Source organism: Primulina eburnea, chromosome 3, assembly GCF_022965805.1.
Source record: "Primulina eburnea isolate SZY01 chromosome 3, ASM2296580v1, whole genome shotgun sequence".
NCBI classification, from domain to species: domain Eukaryota; kingdom Viridiplantae; phylum Streptophyta; class Magnoliopsida; order Lamiales; family Gesneriaceae; genus Primulina; species Primulina eburnea.
Genome location: NC_133103.1, coordinates 2,369,656 through 2,390,143, shown reverse-complemented (window position 1 = coordinate 2,390,143; position 20,488 = coordinate 2,369,656). Strand labels below are relative to the sequence as shown.

The following is a 20,488-nucleotide window of genomic DNA, read 5'->3' as shown; positions in this document are numbered from 1 at the left end:
AATTGGGCTCGTCGGGTTGGGCCAACCCGCACTGCTATAAAAATTGAATAGGTTGGGTTGATAAAATAGGAGACCGTTTGGAGTTGGGCCACACGGTTTGAGTCCGTTTGAGGAATAAGTCCCTTGTACCTCGATCAATCTCTTATCTTATTTCTTCTTTATTTTTCTCATGCACCTCGCTTCCATCACTCACTCTGGTAAAATCTGAATCTCTGTGCTAACGTAGAAGATCAAGATTGAATGAAATTTAATGAGAATTAACTTTATAATATTTGTTTAATTTCTTCATGTTTGGTTTGAACACTTTACTTTTTATGGATTATGTTGTATGTTTTCTCAATTTCTTATTTCAATGTTTTAAGTATTTTACGAAACTATTTGATTAAAATATTTTTTTCTTCTATGTCTACTGCGATATTGTGTAACATTTTTTCTTAAAAAAATAAGCGGATCGACCCGCCTAACCCGCGGCCCAAAGTGGGTTGGGTTGGGTTGGCTATTTAGAGGCCTGCCAGCTCTGCCTAGCCTAATGGCCAGCCCGTTCCGCCAACTCGTTTTGACATATCTAATATAATCGTCTCAAAATATTACCATTGAATGAAAAATTAGAACATATATTATAAATAATCAAATAAACTTTTTGAATTTAAATTTAACTCATTGCCTGATAATTCTTTTACAACACAAGCCAATGTTATTTCCTGAAAAAAAATTCTCGAATTATTTCTGTATCAACTTTTAAAGTGTATCAACATCTTTAATTTTTTTAATCTCATTTTCAGTTGCGCCAAAACATCCTTACCTTTAATTTATTATTTACAATTATTACAAAATATTATGTTTTTTATATTAAAAATTCACGTGAGACAGTTTAATCGATTAATTTTATGATATAAATATTATATTTAGGTAATCTATTAAAAAAATATTAATTTTTTATTGTAAATATAAGATTAATATTCGAATAAATATCCGTGAAATTGATATATAATATACTATATTTTAATGTATAATAAAAATATGTATATCGGGCTTTCACTTCCCATTTCCGCACTACGTTTTATCCGTTGTTATTGTTGCTGCTACCTCATCTCTTCTAGCCTCTCTTTCATCCTCCACAATCTGTACGTTCTTGCGCACACTTCTCTTTAACTGTGCTCTAAATTGAATTTTGCAGTGGATTTCACCTGTCATTTGCATTAATCTTTGCGCTTGTAGTGATTATTCTCATTAATTTGGGTTTTATTCCCCGAATCATATTCGTTTTTGCTCAACATATCTTGTCTCGCAGCTTATTATTTTGTTTTTTCATAGTAACGTATGTCAAAATTGGGAGCGTGCTGAGTGAAATTCACGGTTTCTGTGATGCTTCTGCTTAGTTTCTTTGATTTTGTTTTTGTTTTTTTTTTTTGCTGTGTATTTAGATCAAATACTAATGAATCTGGTCTCCTTCAGAACAACGTAGCATAAATTCTGGACAATCCATTCTAATAGGCGGTGATAGGAGAGAAAGGGTACACGGAAGAACTCATGGACCTTCAAACTCCATGTACCGCCTGCCTTTCAGTTAACAGAAGGCCACCGCGCCTTGGGCCATCGTCAAACCAAAAGTTCATAGCCATGCCCTTTAATTCGCGGCGGAAAATAGTATCGCAGCTTCAAAGTTCGGTTGCGGTGAATGGTAGCGCTCAATCTCCCACTGTTCGGACCCATAAAGTCACTGTACACGATCGCCAACGGGGAGTTGTCCATGAGTTTTCGGTGCCCGAGGTAGTTAACTGACAAATGCTATATGTTGTATGTGACATTAAGACTTTTCTTGTTTGTAACTATAACTCACATGTATTGAAGTGTAGGACCAATATATACTACACACGGCAGAGTCTCAGAGTATAAGTCTACCCTTTGCTTGCAGACATGGTACTATTCGACTATATTTGCTAAATCTTACGCATTCCGATCACTTGTGTAGATTGTGTTCATTTTAGGGGAAAGAAAGGGAATTCAAATGAACATGATATGTAGAGCCTATTATTATTATTATTATTATTATTATTATTATTATTATTATTATTATTATTATTATTATTATTATTATTATTATTTCTACTACTATTATTATTTGTTATTTAATTGAACTGAATTATATGTAGTTAGAAATTGTGCTTTTATCTCCCTTTCGTATGATGGGCGCAATAATGCGAACTTTCTGTGTAATAGTATGTTTTTATGTGGTCTGTTGTATATAAGTGTTTACAAAGTTTGAGATCAGCTACTAAGTCTGGCAATTGTTTGTCTTTATATTGTCTTCTTATAGAAAATATTGAAATGTACATGTTTTTTTGAAAACTTTCTAACGCGTACAAGTTGTTAGGAATGGCTTAGATGCTAGCAAGAGGTTTCATTCACCGCACAAAATCTGTGTGTATATCTTCTGCATAAGTGAATGAATAGGCAAAATTTACTTTGGAAAAAGTCCATTTGACCACAAAACTAAGAATGTTTCATAGATTTTCCACAAATACAATATAATTCTCATTATTTTAGTTGATACCGACTTCAAGATCAACAGTCGATAGTTATATACCAAAACAAGAATAAGACTTATATGCCTTTTTCAGCTCAAAAGATGATAATAGCCATGGCCTTGTTGTATTTTGTCGTGTTGGTCGTGGAGGATGGTTTGTGCTGGCTATCTTAATCTGTTCATCAGCGTGAATTCAAGGCTGTAACTAGTAGGTCAGATTGCTTACTCCAATATCATTCCCATCCTCCTCGACTTGTAGGTTTGAAATTGAAATTGCCTCACCATCGCTGCAGTAGGAATGGACAATTTTACTCTTTACTTGAGTGGAATCATCGCTATAGGAACGTGTTGATTTACAGATAGGACAGCATGAATTAATCACCTCAGTCCGTCTACAAGAGAACCTGAATTTAGAATTTGTATCTATTGTTAAAATGCAGTGATGGAATCGGGTATACGTCAATCAATTTTATGATTGACCAGATAAGATACCTGCGTTAAAATGTGCAATTAAACTTAACTGAAATATCATGGATTTGAGCTTAACTTCTATTTTGGTGGCTCAGTGGCTGATGACTCTTTGATCTGCATTTGGGCCTGAATTTTGGAGCAGTACCTTTTCACTTTTTAATTCTCTATCTCATAGGTTGTTGTACCAGCTGTGCTGTTCGTGTGAAGTCTGGGCAACTCAGACAGCCTGAAGCATTGGGCATATCTGCTGAATTGAAAGATAAGGTGTGCTATCTGCTTGATGGACTAACGTTGAAGTGTCTTGTATTTGTTTTAATTCAATACATACCATTAATTTAACTAATTTAACCTATTCACAAATGATGAAAGAAGACGCATGTGCATAATTTTTTACTCATGCGTTGGGATTGATGATGAAGAGTCCATTGTGGGCTAATAAAAAATCCACGACCTTCAGTGTTTAGTTGGAGGCATCAGATAATTGAATGATAGAGTATGACCTAGTAGATTAATGAATGATGTGTGGTAATTAATTAATTATCTTCGGAAATCCTTCTTCTGGGGTTCTGGTGATCGCTTTTATGTCTCTTTTTACTTATTTTCCTCCCCCTCTATGGCGCACCAGTTTTTCCGTCAATCTTGTTGAACCAAGCTTTCAAGAGAGAGGCTAAGGGCTTTCAGACCAATAAGTAATTTACTTGTACCTTCTACCATGTATTTGCGGAGGAAGTATCACATCCCTGTGAACTGATGGGATATAATCCAAGTACCTTAACATCGGGCCTGGCAATAGAAATTAGGATAACTCTTTCCTGCAAGTCAAGGCTCTCATTTTGGCGATCGTATTTCTTACTTTACGAAACTCTGTTGAAAATTATGTGTTTTGTTACACTATTGTGTAATCGGTACTTAACTTTAGATTCACCTTCTCATAACCCAATAAATTGACGTGCAGCATTGGCAATCGCTGAAAACTCGGGTTTAGTACTGCTACATGCAACAATTGTTGGTTTTTACTCCTTATATGTATTTAAGCTAATCATACAAACTGTTGGTACAAATTTTTTTAATTTTGCAATGTTAGACTTCTGACATTGTGGATAAATTAGCTAGATTTTTGGGAATATTACAAAATTTGTTTTGCCCATTAATGTGGTCATTGAGCTAGTCATACGAATTGTTGGTATGATAGTAGTCAATTAGTTTTAGATTAAATTTGTTTGCTGGAGATTCCTAATTTATACCATATACTTTTTGGGCCAATGCATTTATGTTCGTTTTTTCTGGTGTGTAGGGGTACGCACTTCTTTGTGTGGGCTTCCCATCATCTGACCTGGAGGTCGAAACACAAGATGAGGATGAGGTATTTATTGCTTTGACACCTTCTACAGTTAAGATGAAATGCAAAATCACTCTTTCTTGTTTAAAAAGTAACGATCCCGTACTCTATTTAACTTCACGAGCTTACATTTGCACCCAGCCTTTATGGTTGTGATAAATAGGTGCATGTAGGTTATATTGAAAGAACGCAAGAGTTTCATTGTAATTTTTTGAACATTAGGAAGTCGTTTACAGTTCTGTCTAAGTTGGTGGGGGCCTAAATAGAATTCACCGATCGCTGTCACGTCTTTCCTTCGAGAAGTGCATCTTGCTATAAATATGCTTGCATCGCATTGAGCAAAAATACTTGGATCGGTCTCGAATTTATGTTATGTTCATGGTTGCAGCAAAAGTTTTCTTTTGACACATTTGTTTATTATCTTCAATGGAGCACGCAGATCATAAAACTTTATTGCGTTTACAGGTGTATTGGCTTCAATTTGGACGATATTTTGCAAGAGGGCCTATTGTAAGTCGTGTTTCTCAGACCGCTTTAGGTTAATAGTTTTAAAATGAAGATATATCCAATGAACAGGATCATATCTCTTAAACTCAATGCAGGAAAGAGATGATTATGCGTTAGAATTGGCAATGGGAGACGAGTAGGCCTATCTCTGCCCACAATGACCAATTTGGCATCATGTAATAGGTAGTTTTTTTTATCATATGCTTTTTATTTTATTTGTTTTTGTATCCTCGATATTACTCGGTACGAAATACTTCCCAATTTTTTGTGGCAAACAAAATGGACCTTGCTTCGATGGTCGATACGACGATGCTCGGGGGTCATGCCTAGGACCTTCCTAGTTGTTTAGGGAGTAATTCTTAACAAACATTACTGATGCGCAACTTCCCAAGAAATCGATAACGCAAAATCGATTCGAAAAACCATCTTTACTGAAACTGAAAAAATAAAAAGCTGAAAAAAACCCGAAAAATTCGGTTCACGGTGAATACTTTGCAGTTTGCATACAGCACGATTCAAGTTAATTATACAATTGACATGACAGCAGACTAGCAGACTATATGTTCGAATCATACAATTCTTGTGTCCAACTGCTTCAATACTTGTTCTTTTATTACCTCACAGTCAACATTCAATTATTGGACATTATTCAACTTAGTTTCTTCATACTTGTCAAAGATTTTTAAGTCAATCGGTAGATAAGATATCTATCGAGTGCGGTTTTGCCCGCGACTCTCTTTTGCATTAAGATCTCCTTCTTGAATTCTACCTATGTAAATCGCACGTACTTTCCTTGAATTGGGCTCCGAGACCAAAAGCTGAGGAGGGCTCTCTATTTTTCTTCGCGTTTGTGGGGCTCATGAAATAGGCGATTGAGAGACGATTCCTTTCCTTATTTAGAACTGCTCTATGGACAACACCCCTTAGTCTTCCAATACTCCATGCCTCAAATTATGCACGCATTTTTGCAATTAAGGTTAAGGCATTGTTAGCACATCCAATCTACGCTCTTTCAAAAGGGATAATTTCATGTCTTGTAAAAAAGCCGAGTTTGGACTCTCTCAGTACTGTATCTCAAAGCTGGAAATATATACATGGATGTGGTCGATGGCTTTTTGAAGAAACTAAATTATTTGAAAATTTCACTCTATTTAAGATTATATAATATATTTGTTTCTAAAATTGATTTCGACAAGTAGACTTGCAAGTAAAGAGAGGGAATATATGGTATGTATACCTCAAGACTAGTGTCACCGATATTGATGACAAATGAGTTTGTAAGGGGACGTACTCCAATCCGTATATCGCCGTCATCTCGATGGACTTGAAGGCCGCCGACTTGATCTCATAGCCATATGGTGAGGGTGTGCGGATCCAAATGGCTACTAAGTCCTAAAATATCGCAGGAAGAGGGCAAGGCGCGCGCGCGGACACCGATTGATTCTGATCCTCATGTTCGTTTTTGTCATACTTCTTGTTAAGAAATTTTCGACCAGGCCGAGGCCGTGAGCTAGCATACCTAGAACCGTCATTCCTAGTTCTTCCACTGCTTTCATGTACTGAATCAGGGCGTTGCTGCAGAAATACATAATGTAACTCGTAATCTCAACATTTCTTGTAAAGATATCAAGATATTTCACATTCGATTCCCACGTAGATAAGACCTGTTTGGTGATTAAATTAATTAAAATAGAGTATAAATAAAAATTACTTTAATCCTTGACGCTTGTTATCACTGACCTTTTGAGAAAATTCTACGTACAACATGCTGGGGTGATGGAAGCAACTGTAATGTTTAAACCCAAGGCAAATTTTGTCCATAAAAAATTTTGATGCAGAATAACCCAACGGCAAGTTTCCAGTTCTAGCATCCTTCAACTTTTGTTCCATCGGAAGATCAAAGAGCTCGTTTACGCGAGCAAATATATCTTCTATAATTTCTGCTGAAACCCCATTTCTGTGCAGCAGCCACCATATCTCGGCACATGCTGGTGTACCTAACTTCATCTTTCGTAGGAAATAAACTTATAATGGGAATGTCTTGTCCATCAACAAAATCGTCGTGTTTTATCAAAGGCTATTCTTCTCGCACCAAATGAAATTTTTTACGCGTAAATTGTGGTCATCACAGAACAGTGATTCGACATGTTCTTCAAGTTGTGGTTCCATTGCCAAAAATATAAGTTCCTTCGGAAAATTGAGATTATGTGTCCTGATTGATGGTTCTTGTATTATGATACATTAATATTCTCTCACAGGGTATGTGAATCCGTCAGTCTCCCCGAAACTTTGACCTACGGAGATGTATACAAACTGTTACACCAAGAACTATGTTACATGAACACTGAAATATGCTACATGAACACTAAGAAATGCAACATTAAAATTTTGTTGATTTATTCAAAATATCTTAACAGTAATTGAACTAAAATAATCATCAAAATTTAAAAGTGCATATGTCAAAATTAAAAAATTTATTATTGGACTTTTCGAAGACGATCGATGCAAATTGGTAAACGAGTTGGTCAGTAGAATTTTACAAAATATACCAATTTATCATACGATTTTATTTTTTGTGGTGGAATTGGCGGTCTATAAAGGGAGTATTCTAGTACTTGTATTAGAGTTGTAACCATTTAAAATATTAAAAGATTTTAACGTTTAAAATTTTACTAATGCAGTTTAAAATTCAAGCTCAGGCGAAATCATGAGTGCAATTGTTGATGAGCTATTTCAAAAGGCTGTGTTAAAAGTGGACAGCGTGTGCCGCTATATATGTTCGACCGCTTTGTGTTAAATGCCCCACAAGGTTTAAATCTAGTGCAAATTAAGCCAAGAGATAAATGTTCATCCCTCTCCTCAGGATGTTAGGAAGAGAAATGCATATAGTTTAGAAATGGCGTCACTTGCAAGAGCTATCAAAATGTCACAAATCTCCATGAAATTATTCAAAATGGTGAAATTCAAAAGCAACAACAAGAATTATAAGCATGCAGCAGAAACACTACCGAGTAAAAAACACACAGACAAACCAATCCATAAAGCGCCGAATATTGTTGGTCAGAAACAAGAAAATACACTTTAAAACGCTAAGCAGTGCAGCACTATTCCTTTTATTATCGATTGAAGACACTATTTTATTTCAAGTTCCCTGCTGGCCAGCCCTGGCAGCATGCTCCGCCCTGTCCTTAACATCGTACGCCGCATGCGAGATTTTCTCACGAGCACGGTCAAGCTGATCAGCCCCAACAGGGTGTTTTCCAGTGGCGTATTTGTACATCCAGTAGAACAAGAAGCTGGCGGTGGCGCCGCATCCACCCGAAGTTACGAAGCCTGCGAGGATCAAGAAAATGGTTATGGTAGCGGGGACAAGAACCGGGCTAAATATCACCAGAAGCGGAGTGGCCAACACCAGGGCTATGACGGTGCCCGCCAGAGTGAGTCCGGATAGGACCATGAGAGAACCGCCAAGAGTGACGGCGGTCGTTGTTTTCGCCACCTGGCGGGAAAGCTGCTGCCGCTCCTGATGCTGCGGCTGCTGGAACCTCTGTTGGACGTCGGACCGGGGCTGGTTCTGAGCCATCGATCTTCGATTTTGTAGGACAATCTTTGAATATCTCAAGAGGGAGTTTCCACGTCTGTGAATCTTACGTATTGTCAGTTTATATGCAGAAATGAGTGCATCGAGGTTGTGAAGATTTGCATGGCGGTGTCGGAAGAAAGTGTGACGTGTTTGGTGCTTGGATCAATGCAGTATTTGCATGACACGAATCTTAGTGCATTTGACAAGTATATTTGTCATGCATTTATCCTTTTAATTTAATTTTAAAGTAATTCAAGAATGGACACTGCTTTACAGGGTTGTACACAGAAAATGAATGAAAGAAATCTGACGGGGGTTGTACGGGAATCTATGTATCCACAAATCAAGCCTCGTAAATATGAGAGCCCAATAATAATCATGTGTCATTTCTGTCTAGGTGGCATGCGTTGGGCCAGATATTTCGACTTGCAGTAAATCGTCATAGAATTGTGTATATACTTTACAATAATATCATTGCACGGTGAAACTAGATTATACCATCTTGAGTTCATAAGTACTTATTATTCGATATAAGATATTTATAACAATGCTCATCTTGGAGAAGTCCGCGTCTACGACGACTCACTTTATACGAATTCAACTTATTTTTCAATATTCAATGAATACATCATGTATCTTAATTCAACTTATACTTTTTATTATAGAAATTAATTCAATAGTAACCATTTTATATGTCGTCTTTTATGCTAGTTATCCAATTTTATTAATCAAATAGTTATCCATAAAACTAGATCTTAAATCGGGTCAAAATGATTATTAAAACAACTTAAAATTTTAACGATAAATATTTGACTATTAATCTATCTTTATTTAATCTGCTCAACCAAACACATCCTATAAGTATTGTTATTGTCGTTGTTATTATTATTGTTGTGTGCATCACTTTTTGGCTCGAAAGATATGATGATAAAGGATATGTAATATAAGAATGAAAAATAAATATGTACGAATAACATGATAATTTATAATTCAAATATGTTATAAAGCTCGATTCAAACGTTCAACTGAACAAATATACATAATCAATTAACGTCGCATATGTTGCACTAGATAGTGCTAATAAATAACTAGATCTATGTGACACGCACTTATCTTGAATTTTGAACTTTTATCAATACAACAATAATTACTGCAACTTAGTCGTCACACCATATAATTCTCCAGTAGTACTCGTGATTAATTGGCACAAAACAAGTTTTCTTTTTTGCGTGCTTCGCCAGTTGATACATTGAGGAGAAATTGAACACGTGCAAATAAGTTATAAGAATATAAAAAAATTAATTTTTGGAGTAAAGTTTATTTAAAAAAAACGATATTATTTATCTGTGCAGCACCACGTAGTCTGGTGGGATAATGTGCATTAATTAATACAAATTGGGTGTGAACAGTACTCCTGCTAATGACAATTAATTATTCGAGCTGTTTTCATTATAGTAAACTCACCCACAGAGAGGTCAATTTTTATTTTTGATGTAGTTGTTAATTACGCTGCCTTGTGAAAAGGTGGGCTTAGTACTTTTGTTCGGTTCATAGAATTTTAGGTACAGAGTTTGGTGAAACTTTAGTGTCGGAAGACTTTTGGTTTTGGGCATTCAATTACTACTTAGTTCCGTTTCATACGTGGTTGCGAGGAAATAAGTCAAAATATAAGACAACACGAAAGTAGGTAAACGAGTAACCCAGAAAAAAGAAAGGATCTAGCTGTCGTTAATGTACTTTACAATTTTAAACATATATAATTTTGATATATTTTACCTGTTGAACAATTATCAGCTGATATTCAATGGTTGAACGTGAAAAAATATGAAAAATTATACATTAATTTTTTATATAAGGGTGCATCATATCAAAATTATTTACGTATATGTTTGCTTTAATTGAATAGAATTTATATAATCAAGTGTGTTAAATTAAATATACCATCACAAAAAGTGTGTTAAATTAAATATCAATTACTCGAATCAAAATTTGTTCATAATTTTTTTTTTAAAGAATGTTCATATATTTTTTTTGTAGATGGATTATCTTATATATTTGAGTTGGCTTTTTTTTTGATAGGAAACATTATTTTATTCAAAAGAAATTTTAAAGGTCCAAACAAAAGACGCGGAAGAGTTTTCCGCGAATTAAAAGTGATCAAAACATAAAATTAAATTGTTACAAAACTCCAATCCCTAACAACATCTGAAATAGCTAGATGTCCTAGTTCTTTTAAATTCCTTGTTGACTGTGCGACTCTTAATTTCAGCATTTCCCAAAGTTTGTCCTCCGAGGTAGACGAGTCATTGAAAATTCTGTTGTTCCTCTCTAGCCATATTGTCCAGAACGTGTAATGAACAACCATGTACCAGAAAGTATCCACGCTAGCCCCCTTGCCAAAACCCGGATCTATGGTAAACATATCTTTGGCCCTCCTCGGAGTAATCCAAAGAAATTTCAGCTCTTGCATCACCTTAATCCAAATATTTCTCGAGAAAGAACAATGCAGCAATAAATGATCCTGATCCTCGTCGCTGTTTTGACACAAGCAGCACCACTGTGGCCGTAGAGCACATGATGGCCATCTTCTTTGCACCGAATCAGAGGTCTGTAACTTGCCCAAAGCGACAGTCCACGAGAAACTTTACTCGTGTGATAGATTTATAGTTAAGGGGTCTAATTTCGATTTCAAATGATTATATTATGTTTGATGTTTAATATAACCCCAACGTTCATATATTATTTTATTTTATTAAAAAATAAAATAATACTAAAGATAGTGACCGAGAATAATCAAAATATATATATTAAAATAAAGAAGAATAAAAGGTAAAGATGCAAAATTAAACAAGTGAAGGTATTTCGGGCCGAAACTTTATATAGTAGAAATTTCCAAAGTCGCCTTACGTAAGTTTTATGCTCAAAATGTTGTCAGCAAATTCACACATATATTCTTTTATTATTATTTTATTTATTGTTGCATGATCAATTTGATATTATTCTTTGAATTAATACATACCTATTTGACTTGAAATTACATCAAAACGAATCGAAAATTCAAAAGAATAGGAATATGAATTTTGGTGGGATACTTTATATTAGAATTTACCCAATCAACACAGATAATTCAAAGATAATCCACTTATAAATCAAACTTTGGAAAGTTGGGTCTAAAAGATGAGCCCGAGACATTTGAATTGTACTCTTTAAAAATCTATTTTAATGAACTAAATGCATTAAAAAAATAGCAATAACTTAATCGTATTTTGTGAGACTATGTCTCTTATTTAGATCATCCATGAAAAAGTATTACTTTTTATGCTAAAAGTATTGTATTTTATTGTGAATATCGGTAGAGTTGACTCGTCTCACAGATTAAAAATTCGTGAAAACATCTCACAAAAGACGTACTATAAAAAAAATTATAATAACTTTTTTTGCCAAACATGGTATCCTACCCGGAAACGATGATAGGTTGATAACTCATGACTCCGCGAGCAATTCAAAAAATTTAGGTCAAATCAATGTTCCATTGGTGGTGGAATACAAGTTTGAAATGAAAATTCAATTTGTAATTGTTTTCATATCAAACCAGCCTAATTTAATCTTGCTAATAATAATCTTTTATTTTTTATGTTATTGATTGATTGATAATATTTCCATCGAAATAAATTTTCTCCATTTTATTAATAATCACAATTTTCTAAATACTTATAACAACAAAATATATTAAATTAAATGCTTCCCCCGTGAATTCAATGGGGAAAATCAATTGAAAATATATTAATTTAATTTTTTTTTAAAAAAAAACTACTTTCATTTTCTAATTTTCATACATAACACGATGTGTGTGTCTCGATCCGCCAATGAGTACATGTTAAATTGTTTATCCACTGATATGAGATCTTTGGGATAAAATACAAAACAAAATTTAAGAATTATTAAATCCAAAGTGGACAATATATGACTTTCGTTGCAAAATGTAAACCAAATATTTCCATAATCACCGGTCTTAGCATCCAATTAAATATGTATAATAATATATTTAACTTTTTAAGTAGTCAAGTTTTGGATAATTCGATATCTATATATGGTCAAACTTGATGAATTATTTTTATTATATAGTAATATCTTGGTTGACAAGTACAAAAATTGTAATTCGAGATTTATAAGAAATTGAATATTATTATCGTGTTTGAATGCATATAAATGTAAAATATAGCGTTATAAATGACCATTTCTCGTCCAACATTTAGTATCTGGCTATTAGGCCTACGTGAAATGCTGACGTTGGTATTATCAAGATCGAGGAATAAATTGTTTGAATAAGATTGATTCTGACATTATAAGTCAACACAAGAAAATGATGTAAAGACTCCACATAGTTGTGTTGTCTTGTCCATTTACGCGGAAACATCGTCCAAATGTAAATTGTTTGTGAGGGCAAAGTTTGACGTTTGGAATTTAGACAAAAACACTTGTCCTTCTTAAATTTGAAATTAGGTCAATTCGTATCGACCGAACAGAATTAACCATAATCTAAACGAACCGAACGAAATATTTATTAACGAACCACCGAATTATATTTCAAATCGATAAAACGAACCATTAAATGAATTCGATCGGTAATTCGGTTAACGATTATAACAATTTTTAATTGAAAACCTTTCCGATTGACATTCGTTCGAATTCAGTTATCAATCTCTCACTCTACTGTCCCTTGTCTAATTGGGGGTATTTTAGTCAAATAGACCGAGTAAGCCGATTTGTTGGACAAGAAACCAACTTTTTAAAATTTCCCAGAACACCCTTCTTCTTCTTGTACCCAAAAGAAGAAACAAATAACTAGTTGAAGAGATCCTTTTGGGGGGTAAAAAGGTAAAAATTTCAATTTATACATTTATTTGAACGACGAAACTAAAGTAAATCTATACCAAATCATCCATACCAATGCAATAGTTGATTGGACGCTTAGCAACAAAACAAATGTTTATTTAAGTCACATCATAATGCATCGATATGTTCTAATAATAAATTATATATAAAAACAACCCAATACTAGTTCATCAATTAATTTCTCAATTTTAATTTAAATATTCTATTTAAAATTATAGCACAAAAATTTTGTATGTGACTGTCAATAATTATTATATTAGCACATTTAAGTTTTACCATTAAAAAATTGGCATGGATGAGAACGCAATTTACATGGAATTTTCCAAGGGCAATGGGAAAGAGTTCTTCTATATAAACCCCTTGAATCCATTTTTTTAAAACTACGGACTAATAGTTTGACTTTCCCCGAACAGAATGCAAATTGGATACACGCTCCCGGCGCACAATCTCCAGCCCTTTCAGGCCAGGCGAGCCGCCTTTCGATACACCGGTTCGCCTCTGAACCCTCTGAGTCGAGTTCAAGCATCTCAGAAACCAGAAAATATCACCACAAAGCACCTCTTCAACCTTGAAAAGTTGTTGCACACTGAGCCTTCAAAAGAGCCACCCGATCAGCTGATACCGTTACAGAAAGAACCCCAACAGGAAACTCGGTCTAAAGGTTTCTTTGAAAGGTTGAAGTTGGCCGGAGGTTGGCCGGAAATGAAGGCCGCGGAGGAAATGTCACCGCGTCATTTAAACAGGCTGCGGCGGCTACTTTCCAAGTCGCAGGAATATTCTCCTCGGAATAATCTCGGCATCCGGTGGAGGGAGTATCACGGCAGCAACGATTGGACCGGTTTACTTGACCCTCTGGATGAGAATCTCCGGCGAGAGGTTGTTCGGTTCGGGGAGTTTATTCAGGCGGCGTATCATTGCTTTCATTCAAATCCGTCAATGTCAACGGAAGAATGTCAAAGGCCGCGCCACGTGGCTCTTCCTGACAAATCTTACAAGGTCACGAAGAGCCTATATTCCACGTCTTCAATCGGGCTGCCAAATTGGGTCGATGACGTGGCCCCAGATCTTGGGTGGATGACCCAACTGCTCAAGTTGGGCCGGGTACGTCGCTGTTTGTGATGATCGGAGGGAGATCCAACGGATGGGAAGGAGAGATATCATCATCTCCTTACGTGGGACTGCCACGTGTCTCGAATGGGCCGAAAATATGAGAGATTTATTGGTTCCAATTTCCCAAGAAGAAGAAAAAGATGGAGGATTACCCAGAGTGGAATGCGGGTTTTTGAGCTTATTCGAGACTCGTGGTGCTGATGATCATATTCCAAGTTTAGCTCAATCAGTAGTGGACGAAGTTCAAAGATTAATAAAAAAATACGAAGGTGAAACTCTTAGTATAACAATAACGGGGCACAGCCTTGGTGCCGCCCTAGCTTTGTTGGTGGGGGATGAACTGAGTGCATGCGCTCCTAACATGCCTCCAATTGCCGTTTTCTCCTTCGGCGGCCCGCGAGTTGGAAATCGAGCTTTTGCGAATCGACTCAACTCAAGAAACGTTAAGGTCCTACGGATCGTGAACTCTCAGGACGTGATCACGCGAGTTCCTGGCATGTTTGTGAGCGAAGAACTTGACAAGAAATTGAGATGTTCCGGAGCCGAAAAGTTTCTTAATGCACTCGACAGAAGTATGCCGTGGGCATACGCACACGTCGGGACGGAACTCCGAGTTGATACCAAAATGTCTCCATTTCTAGAGCCTCATGCAGATGTAGCTTGTTGCCATGATTTGGAAGCGTATCTGCACTTGGTGGATGGGTTTTTGGCATCAAATTGCCCATTTAGGGCAAATGCAAAGAGAAGTTTATTGAAGTTGCTTAATGAACAGAAATCAAACGTTAAAAGATTGTACACAAGCAAGGCAAAGGCCTTGATCTTGAATCCTGAAAGAAATAATATAACGGCAATACCAAGTTGTTTGCCAAGTCCATCTTGATATTTATAACATGAGAGAAAAGATTGGATTTTTTAAATAAAATTCATTCGTAATAAGATTATCGTAAACTTGTGCATGTACTCAGTGGTGCCCGTATATAGTTCGCCTCAATACTTTAAAAACTATGTGCTTATTATTATGTCAAGATCAATACCACCATATGTTGTTTGCTTGACATCACTTCAATCTTTGGTAAAAATGCATTTGAATCCCTGTGATATCTATAAGTAGTTAAATTTATACACATTTTTATTATTTACTCTCTTACTATATCTTTTATTTATCAATTTTATCTAAGAAAAATTCAAAACTTTTACTGTAATAATGCTCTTCATTGCTTTGGACTCAAGGTATTCTCATGATTCTCAATGAGTTAATAATGCTCAAGTTTGAAAAAGTCAAAACTTTTACTGTAATAATGCTCTTGATTGCTCCTAAAAATTCAAAACTTTTACTGTAATAATACGTCGAGTTTGCTGCCAACAATTTGCTTAGTCTTGATCCTGGGAACCCGGCTGCATATGTTCAGCCTGCAAATGTTTATGCTGCGTAAAAGAATCGGTAAAGCGTTTCAAAAGTTCGAAGATGGATGAAGGAAAATAAGGTCTTTTAAACACCTGGGTACAGTTGGATTGAGGTAAAGAGTGTCGTTCATAAGTTCAGATCAGGAGATAGGCTTCACCATGAACTGGAATGCATACATGAAAAACTCACTGAACTTAAGAAGAAAATGAAATTGGCAGGGTATGTGCCTGATCTTGAATCTGCTTTGTATGATGTGGGAGAGGAGCAGAAAGAGCAGCTACTTCTGTGGCACAGTGAGAAATTGGCCATTGCCTTTAAACTTATACGACTACCGTTGGGTACGACAATTCGGGTATTTAAGAATCTAAGAGTTTGTGGTGACTGCCACGAAATTTATCTTAGCAATTGAAGGCCGGGAAATCATTGTGAGAGATACAAGAAGATTTCACCATTTTCTTGATGGAACGTGCTCTTGCCATGATTATTGGTAAGCCTGAAACAACAGTTCACAAGATTAGCAATATATTGATTTTTATTAAACACTGGTAATAGGTAATAGATCATTGTTGCTTTATATGTTTAAAAATTATATATCTTATGTAAACAGAGTAGTTATTCTAATTATTTTTAGCCTAAACACAGCAAAAGTATATAGCAGTCTTTGAATTGTTATCGAGAAAACGTTTTGTTTTTAATCGAGAAAATGTTTTGTTTTACTACATTGCTATAAAAAATAAATATTAATTATGTAAAAGTTATATTTTTGGGTATTGAATTGTTGTCATTTTAAGGAATAATAAAACCCATGGAAGTGTATTGGGAAGTAAAATTGACATGCTTAGGGAATTTACAAAGGAGATTCATAAATCGCGCACGCAATAGCTTGGTTTCGAGCTTACATGAATGCACCAAAAAATTAAATTAAATTAATAATTAGATAATAATAAACAAACAAACAAACAAATAAATAAATAAATAGATCGAGTTATATTAACTAAAGCGGATAAATCTTGCATCGTAGTTCAACTCACCCAATATGTTCATTATAGAGGCTCAAATTCGAAATTTGTATGCTCTAGCATTGGTCCAAGCTGAACAAGCTTGGGTAGAACAAAATTATTTCGAAGAGAACATACTAACGGGTTATCCAGCTGCAGTATAGCACCCATGAGATTTGCACGGACGATTAATGGAAAGATTCGTGGCCATCTTTCACTTTCATAAGCCTTAAAAGCGTCTTCTACAGAAATGGTCCTAAACTTTAACGCCTGCTCAAGTTTCTTGGCGAGAACAACGCTATCTTCCAATGCACAACAGCCACCTTGCCCGAGATTTGGTGTCATCGGATGCCATGCATCACCAACAAGAACGACATTTCCTATTGAAGCCGGAGGGCTCATTCCAGGCCACAACCAACGATCTACCAGAGGGGTTCGTATGAACATATCATCTGGTGTAGATTTTATGATGTCCAAAAGATCTGACGACCAGTTTTGGATTAATTTGTTAGTTTCCTGCCTCAACATGAAAGGATCAGTTATCTTTGGACCTGTCATTAGGCATGCATAAAAAATTATGCATGGGACTGTATAGTGTGTATCGTAGCAGGAAAAGGAAGCACAGCTTCAGTCTTGATATATGGGACTGTATAGTGTATGGTAGCAGGAAAATGAGGCACAACTTTATTCTTCACCGCGTATGAAGGAAATCTTGTTTGAACGACAAAACTCACCAAAGTAAAGTTTAATTAAGCTCTCCAACCAATCATGTAGGTGATTCGGAAAATTACATCTTTAAAATACAAAGCTTACAGATCTCAATTCAAAAGCTACATTCTTTTGAATTGATTTGGTGCAACAAATCAACTTGAGGACAAGTTAGAATGAAAAGATGAAGGATTTAGTAATATTTGATAAACATATTAAGTAGTTTTCCTCGTGGTTATGAATGCGTGATGAAGAAGGCGTCAAGGAAAAAACATAAATGTTTGAAACCAAAGCGGCCAACAAAGAAACCGACATAAGAAACTATTTCTTCAAGGGTGTGTAGTGTAGCCTGTGGGAAAGAGTCATTAAAAAAACAAAAAGCATTCACTAGCGTAGTAATTAGTAAATGATGGGCTAAAGAATCTACGGACCATGCCACTTGGCTTGAAGCTCACTAATGCCTATCTGAAGGGCATATTTTCAAGTCCTCTTCAGTAAATTGATTAGTGCAAAAACAAAGAGTCCGGTTATTGTTCGACATTAATGACTTGCGGGTATAATTTTCTTCTAATTTAATGAGAAACTAGCTCCATTATATGCGTACCTGGTGAAGGGCTGTTGAAGCAGACAAACCAATACACTTTAGTGGAAGAAATTGGCAAATAGCCAGCACGCACACCTCTGCCATAAACATAATTTACTTTTGGCTCCACCGGTTGCCCATCAGGGTAAAATCCAATGCCACGAATAGCACAATATCCAACATAATTGGGATCAGGAAAGCCCATCCATTCAGCCACTGGAGACCGTGTCCCATCACATGCAATGACAATCTACTAAAAGTTGCATTGATCAATGGTTGGTTAGTGAAGATGAGCATTCTTAAGCTTAAAAAACGATAATCCTATGGACACTTCATCAGGCTAGATCCAAATACAGAAAATTCCATCTGATGTTGGTACAATTACAATGACACCATGAGGTTAAATTATACAGTTACATCTCCTTACATAAAAACTATCCTTGATTGGAATCCGTGTCAATTATCCTAATATTCATTAACAAAATTACTTGGGATGTATTTGACAGTGATAGCAGCACGTACTAGATAATCCACCAGTCAATCTTATTCGTAGGACCAAAATTAGTATCAAGCATAAATCTTTATTCCATGGCAAGTCTAAGTTTGTCGGCCAACTACCTTAGCAGATATCTGCGAATCATCCTCGAGCTTCAGCACGGTCTCGTCCTTTTTACCTCTTTCGATATTTTTAATCTTAGAGGAGAATGAAATCGTATTTGGTGGCAGCTGGCTAGCAAGAGTCTCCAAGAGCATTCGTCGCTCTACAGCTCGAACTTCTTGACTGTTTCCACAATCGAATGTCAGATTCATGACTTTTGACTATCAAACAACCAGAAAGGGACGTCGAAAAAGTTACCTTTCATCCTCATCCTTGAATATGAAGGATCGTAGTTCCCTTCCATCCTCTGATTTCATCACCATCCTGTACAGCTGGTGTTAGGATCCAGCAATTCAAAGAGAATTTGCTCCAACAATGAAGCTTTAAGTGATTAGAAGTGAGATTAACAGACAGAATTAGAGGAGGAATGAAGAAACAGATAGGATAATTTGGACTAAGGTTTCTTAGTGCCACCTTTTACTTCCTATCAGTATTTATAGGCAACCTGATACAAAAACTCCCCCGACATTCTAATTTTCCTTTTTATTTATTTACTTACTACAGCAACATGTATATTACACATGTAAATTGAATATCAATCCCTATGGAGTTGAAATAAAACCAAACAACGTCACGGTTTCTCCTCATATGTTGGGACAGTGATTCAGCTCACTTCCGAATATAGTATCAGCTGGAAACATCAAATAGTTTAGAAGACAGGATTGACAACTTCTTACACTAGTTCAGAATTCTGTCGCTGGTCCTCTACAGAAAATCTAAAACGACAGGAATCGTCTAATAACAAACAATTTTCTCAATCAGAATAACCCACTCAATAAAATTCTTAAATAAATTTGGCTCGACAGAAATGAATCGATATGGTAAACATGGAGTTGAAATGAACATATAGGTTTCTTGAATTGCGTAGTGTGACTGATTATTACACCATATCTACAGGGACCGAAACAAGGAACTTTATACCCATGAGTCCATGACCACATTTTGACCGGCTTAAAATCATGTCAATTATACCTGAACAATCAAATGTAGTAAAAACCCTTGTACTGAACCAGTATCACGCCCTTTATTGGTAAATTATATGTGAGGCAAAATGTACAAGTCCATTGACCAAAACCATGAACATACTGCATACCCTTGAATTTCAAGATATTGGCTTCGCAGCTGGCTTCCAACGCCTATAGCGTCCAACACTTTCCATCCATTCTTGAAAAATGTAATCGATGTTCCTCCAGTCCTCAGAGACTCAGCCTGCTCCAGCACCACTGACCCAATCCCCACCCTGTCATTATCCATTCAACCGACAAACAACAAACAACAAACAACAAACAAAAATTTGGATTTGAAAATCCTTTTAAAAAAAAGAGTCCAAAATCAATTAGAATCAGTTGTAATTGGAAGAAGTTTAACCTTTGCAGTGAAACAGCAGTAGCAAGCCCAGCAATTCCAGCCCCCACGATGACTATATCTTCCCTTCTACTTACGCCACCAGCTTCAGCACTCGCCATGGACCTGACTCTGCTCCTTATTTTCGTGAGGTGGATGGCTTTTGGCTGCGATGAAGGCAAGCAAAATGACCATTTCAGAGGCACGAATACCACAATCGCCATGCAGTAGATGGCTCTTTGACCAAGAGATCCGTGGCAACCTCGCTTGCCCTAAGCACGTGGTATTATCTTAAGATATTTTCATGAAATAAAAAACTATATTTGTTGAAATATATATATATATATATATATATATAT

General features: G+C 35.9%; 4 protein-coding genes across 6 annotated transcripts; 2 read left to right on the top strand and 2 right to left on the bottom strand.

Annotated features, from left to right (window-relative positions):
- Positions 1-1,028: 1,028 nt before the first annotated feature.
- LOC140825272 (ferredoxin C 2, chloroplastic-like) lies at positions 1,029-5,148 on the top strand. Of its 2 annotated transcripts, none has more exons than XM_073186942.1 (7): positions 1,029-1,124; positions 1,456-1,770; positions 1,857-1,920; positions 3,174-3,262; positions 4,293-4,361; positions 4,803-4,847; positions 4,940-5,148. In XM_073186942.1, exons 2-7 carry the CDS (start codon positions 1,531-1,533, stop codon positions 4,982-4,984), a joined length of 552 nt encoding a protein of 183 aa, XP_073043043.1. In that variant the 5' UTR covers positions 1,029-1,124; positions 1,456-1,530; the 3' UTR covers positions 4,985-5,148. The 2 variants fall into 2 exon arrangements, with proteins under 2 accessions (XP_073043043.1, XP_073043044.1); XM_073186943.1 differs by having other exon boundaries at positions 1,039-1,124; positions 1,425-1,770.
- A 2,838-nt stretch (positions 5,149-7,986) lies between these two features.
- LOC140828627 (oleosin L-like) lies at positions 7,987-8,427 on the bottom strand. The gene has a single exon (XM_073191564.1). The coding sequence runs from the start codon at positions 8,425-8,427 to the stop codon at positions 7,987-7,989; it is 441 nt and encodes a 146-aa protein (XP_073047665.1).
- A 5,284-nt stretch (positions 8,428-13,711) lies between these two features.
- LOC140827990 (phospholipase A1-Ibeta2, chloroplastic-like) lies at positions 13,712-15,444 on the top strand. The gene is given in 2 exon segments (XM_073190958.1): positions 13,712-14,409; positions 14,411-15,444. Coding segments are annotated over 2 exon segments (1,575 nt in total). The 5' UTR covers positions 13,712-13,737; the 3' UTR covers positions 15,314-15,444.
- A 1,358-nt stretch (positions 15,445-16,802) lies between these two features.
- On the bottom strand, positions 16,803-20,432 carry LOC140825271 (monooxygenase 3). 2 transcript variants are annotated; one of them, XM_073186939.1, is made up of 6 exons: positions 20,154-20,432; positions 19,879-20,025; positions 18,984-19,049; positions 18,746-18,908; positions 18,149-18,377; positions 16,803-17,387 (listed from the first exon to the last, which is right to left on the bottom strand). In XM_073186939.1, the coding sequence occupies exons 1-6, from the start codon at positions 20,351-20,353 to the stop codon at positions 16,882-16,884; spliced, it is 1,311 nt and encodes a 436-aa protein (XP_073043040.1). In that variant the 5' UTR covers positions 20,354-20,432; the 3' UTR covers positions 16,803-16,881. The 2 variants fall into 2 exon arrangements, with proteins under 2 accessions (XP_073043040.1, XP_073043042.1); XM_073186941.1 differs by lacking the exon at positions 20,154-20,432 and having other exon boundaries at positions 18,984-19,057; positions 19,879-20,014.
- Positions 20,433-20,488: the final 56 nt, after the last annotated feature.